At 53.9% G+C, this 3,885-nt stretch overlaps 1 protein-coding gene across 1 annotated transcript in view; it reads right to left on the reverse strand.

Moving 5' to 3' along the window:
• UBR4 (ubiquitin protein ligase E3 component n-recognin 4) overlaps positions 1 to 3,885 on the reverse strand; it is a gene marked incomplete at its 3' end in the record, with an annotated part of 101,209 nt that overhangs the window by 5,615 nt on the left and 91,709 nt on the right. Inside the window, exons 83-86 of the mRNA XM_015831542.1 lie at positions 3,425 to 3,583; positions 3,120 to 3,293; positions 1,932 to 2,053; positions 1,413 to 1,610 (exon numbers count right to left, since the gene is read on the reverse strand). Coding sequence (XP_015687028.1) covers positions 1,413 to 1,610; positions 1,932 to 2,053; positions 3,120 to 3,293; positions 3,425 to 3,583 — 653 coding nt within the window. The remainder of the gene's footprint in view (positions 1 to 1,412; positions 1,611 to 1,931; positions 2,054 to 3,119; positions 3,294 to 3,424; positions 3,584 to 3,885) is intronic.

Here is a 3,885-nt window from a genome sequence, read left to right on the forward strand (position 1 = left end):
AGTCCAGGCGAGAGGTGACGAGAGCATGAGTGACTGTGCGCAAGGCGTCCCGGTCCAGAAAAGGTTGCAACTGGTGAATCAGGCGAACCTGATAAAACGCCCCCCTGGTCACGGCCGACAGATGGTCTTCCAATGTCAGCCGTGGATCCAGGAGGACTCCCAAGTTGCGGGCCTTCTCTGAGGGGGCCAAAATTTCGCCTCCTATAGTCAGCGATGGGGTCAGCTGACTATGCCGAGGCGCCGGCAGCCACAGCCACTCGGTCTTGGAAGGGTTGAGCCTGAGTCTGTTCCTCCCCATCCAGACCCGTACGGCCTCCAGGCAACGGGCCATCACGTCAAGGGCATCGTTGGGGTGGCCTGGGGTGGCCTGGGGTGGAAATTCCCACAACACTGTCAAATTATCTAGTAAGGCTGTATTACTGTTATTCTTCTCACCTCTCCTATTACCTACCTCCTTGTCTCCTTAGGACTATGACTTTGTGGCTGGTATATTACAATTTATATTGTTTATCCTAGTAAGAGTTTTATGTTGTTGATTGCTTATTTAGTATCCTATGACTATCGCTAAGTGTTGTCTCTCTTACGATTTATGATGAATGTATTTTTATGTGTTTCCCCAAAAATAAGATCCAGTCTTATTTTGCCTTTGCCTCCAAAAGAGGCACCAAGTCTTTTTTTTTGGGGGGGGGGGTCTTTCCCACTCACCTCTGGCAACGACAACCCTGCCCAGCCGGCCCACTTCTTTTGTGGCCGAAGGAGCAGCTTCATTCTGCAGCTGAGCATGGAGCTTCGGCCTGCATTTCGCAGTCAGAGGTCTGTCCGGAAGGCCACTGCAGCCGAGAACCGAGCTACGGCCTCTCGGCTGCAGAGGCCTTCCAGAAAGGCCTCTGACTGTGAAAGCGAGAGGCAGGCTACAACAGTAAGCAGGGGCAGGGCACGTGGGGCAGCTCCACCTCTCCCCAACCACGTCCTAGCTTGGTTTTTAGGTGTGCGCCTCGCCCCAAAACCAGGGCTTATTTCTGGGGTAGGGCTTATATTAGGCCCACCCTCCAAAATCAAGCTAGGGCTTATTTTCAGGGTAGGTCTTACTTTCGGGGAAACACAGCATGGTCATGATTTATCCCTTATTGCTTTTTTGGTACACTGAGAGCTTCTGCACCGGAGACAAATTCCTTGTGTGTCCAATCACACTTGGCCAACAGAGAATTCTATCCAAGATTGAAACATGGGGAAAGGTCCCTGTTTTCTGGAAAGTGGGCACTGCAGAAAGCCACAAGGGGGCCCTGTATGGGCCGCCAAGGAAAAGAGCCAGGCTTCAAAAGCTAAGGGGGTCTGCACAAAATCCCGGCCCCTCCTGGGGCTCGCAAAGCGTGGCCACCCTCCAGCTGATCCGGCTCGCCCAGACTACTCACCTCCATGCCGCTGTCGTCTTCCAGCAAAGCCACCAAGTCGCAGTCCTGGCAGATCTTGTTCTTGATGTCCCTCATCAGCGGCCCGATGCCCGGCTCGTTGCTGCTGTAAGGGTTCCCGGGCATCCGGCCCTGCAGGAAATCCTCTTGCTGGGGGTCCTTCTCCAGGGTGACGAAGAACTCCGTCACTTCGTTCTCCTCCTGAAAGAGGCCAGAAGCGCCAGGGGTGAGGAAGAGGGTCCCGTCTCCCGCCCCGCCAGCTCTGCGCCGCCGCCAATGGCTGACAGTTGCCGAGAGCCCCAGACCGTGCTGCCCCTGCCCTTCACGGGTCCTTGGGGGTCAGGGTGGAGACCCATCCAAAGGCTGTTCTTCCTGGGTCACGAGAAAAGAGCAAGGAGTGGAAGCAGTGGCTCCCCAAAGTCTTTAGGGGGCCAGCGGAGTTGAGAACCCCTCTTTGGCTTCTCTGCTCCAGAAGCCTCCTGGCTGGGCAGGATCAGGACCAGGTTGTTGCCCCCCCCTTACCGGGTAGATGATGCTGCAGAGTCTCTCGAAGATAAAGACGGGGGTCCGGTAGTCGTCCAGGCTGTAGCGCTTGGCGGTTTCAATGCAGACGGCCATGAATGCCTTGGTCTCCGATTCTGTGCCTGCAGGCGGGTTGAGAGAGGAAGGGAGGGGAGGGGGGCTCACTGGGGTGTTTCCCAAAGTGGCTTCTTCCCTGGGATGGACGGGTGGGATTTGCCAGGGAGACCACCAGGTCCCCCAGAAAGGAGCAAAGAAGCCTTTTCTTTCCCTGAAACTAAGAAGCTAAGTGGATGGTTCCCCTTTTCTTTTGAAGAACATCTCCAGAAGGGAGAAAACGGCTCCTTAGGCAGAACCCGTTTCTTTCCTGTTCCTTTTTCCCCCCTGGCTGAGTCCAGCAAGGCTAGGGTTGGAATAGAAATAGAAATATAATAGGAATATAATAGGAATAGAATAGGAATAGAATAGAATAGGAATAGAATAATAGGAGGAATGAAGAATAGAATAGAACAGAATAGAATAGGAATAGAAATAGAATAGAATAACAAAGTTGGAAGGGATCTTGTAGGTCATCTAGTCCAACCCCCCGGCCAAGCAGGAGACCCTACACCATTTCTGACAGATGGCAATCCAGTCTCTTTTCCTACAATGTCATAAAAGGGCCAAGTTTGAAGACCCTTGTCCTACACCATCTCTTTTTAAAAACCTCCAGTGATGAAGCTCCCACAACATCTGAAGGCAACTTCTGTTCCATTGGTTGATTGTTCTCACTGTCAGGAAGTTTCTCCTTTAATTCCAGGTTGCTTCTCTCCTTGCTTAGTTTCCATCCGTTGCTTCTTGTCCTGCCTTCAGCCACTTTGGAGAAGAGCTTGACTCCCTCTTCTTTGGGGCAGCCCCTGAGATACTGGGAGACTGCTATCATGTCCCCCCTTATCCTTCTCTTCATTAAACTAGACATCCCCAATTCCTGCAATCGTTCTTTATATGTTTTAGCCTCCAGTCCTCTAATCATCTTTGTTGCTCTTCTCTGCACTCTTTCTAGAGTCTCAGCATCTTTTTTATAGTGTGGTGACCAAAAATGGATGTAGTATTCTAGGTGTGGTCTTACTAAGGTCCAACTTAGGGTTGGAGCAGGCCACGTCCAGTCGAGGCGCGCCCGCCCCCTCCTGCTCCCCAACCCAGGCCGTCTACCTGTGGTCATGTCTTCCAGCATCTCCAGCAACATGTCCTGAGTCTCGTCGATCAGCTTGGTGCGCTGTACCACCAGCTTCCTCAGGCAGAGGTAGCCGTTCAGCACCGTCCCCACTAGCCGGCTCTTGAAGTGGCGCTTGATGGACTCCACTTCCACGAAGGAGGACAGGAGGCCTGGCAGGGAGAGGGCGGGGAGAGCCGATGACCAACAGGGACCGGCAAGTGGACTGGAGTTCCCCAGAGCCCAAGAAAAACAATGGGGCGGGGGGGGAAGGGGGGGGGAAAGCACTTCGTGGAGGTCCTACCGGTGATGCTCTTGAGAGCGTAGCCTTGCTGCAGGTCGGTGCTGAGGGTGGCTTCCTCCAGGGCCAGGAGACGGGCGATTTCCTGAAACAAGAGATGCTCAGCCTTGAAGGAAAGAGGCCCAGAATGGCCAGGGCAGGGAGGGAGGACCAAGAGTGGCCCTGGGAGTGGGGGCTGAGCATTCAAAAAAAAAACCAAAAGGCTGCTTTTAACCTTCCAGAGTCTGAGCTGAATGTCTCAGGACCAAGCTGTAGCTTTTCCAGCTCTGGCCAGACTCCATCACCCATCATCCCCAGCCACTGTCCTTGTTGGATGGGCCAACGAGGGACGGTGCCCAGCCAATCCCCTGGAGGATCGACTCCGGTTCCAAAGCAGTGAGCTGGCTTGGCTGCTTCAAAATGAAGCTGAAGGGTGCAGCCCCCTCCCTCTCCCAGCCCCCCTCCCTCTCCCAGCCCCCTCCCTC

The sequence above is a fragment of the Protobothrops mucrosquamatus genome, unplaced genomic scaffold (genome assembly GCF_001527695.2).
Source record: "Protobothrops mucrosquamatus isolate PMUCROS unplaced genomic scaffold, P.Mucros_1.0 scaffold_259, whole genome shotgun sequence".
NCBI classification, from domain to species: domain Eukaryota; kingdom Metazoa; phylum Chordata; class Lepidosauria; order Squamata; family Viperidae; genus Protobothrops; species Protobothrops mucrosquamatus.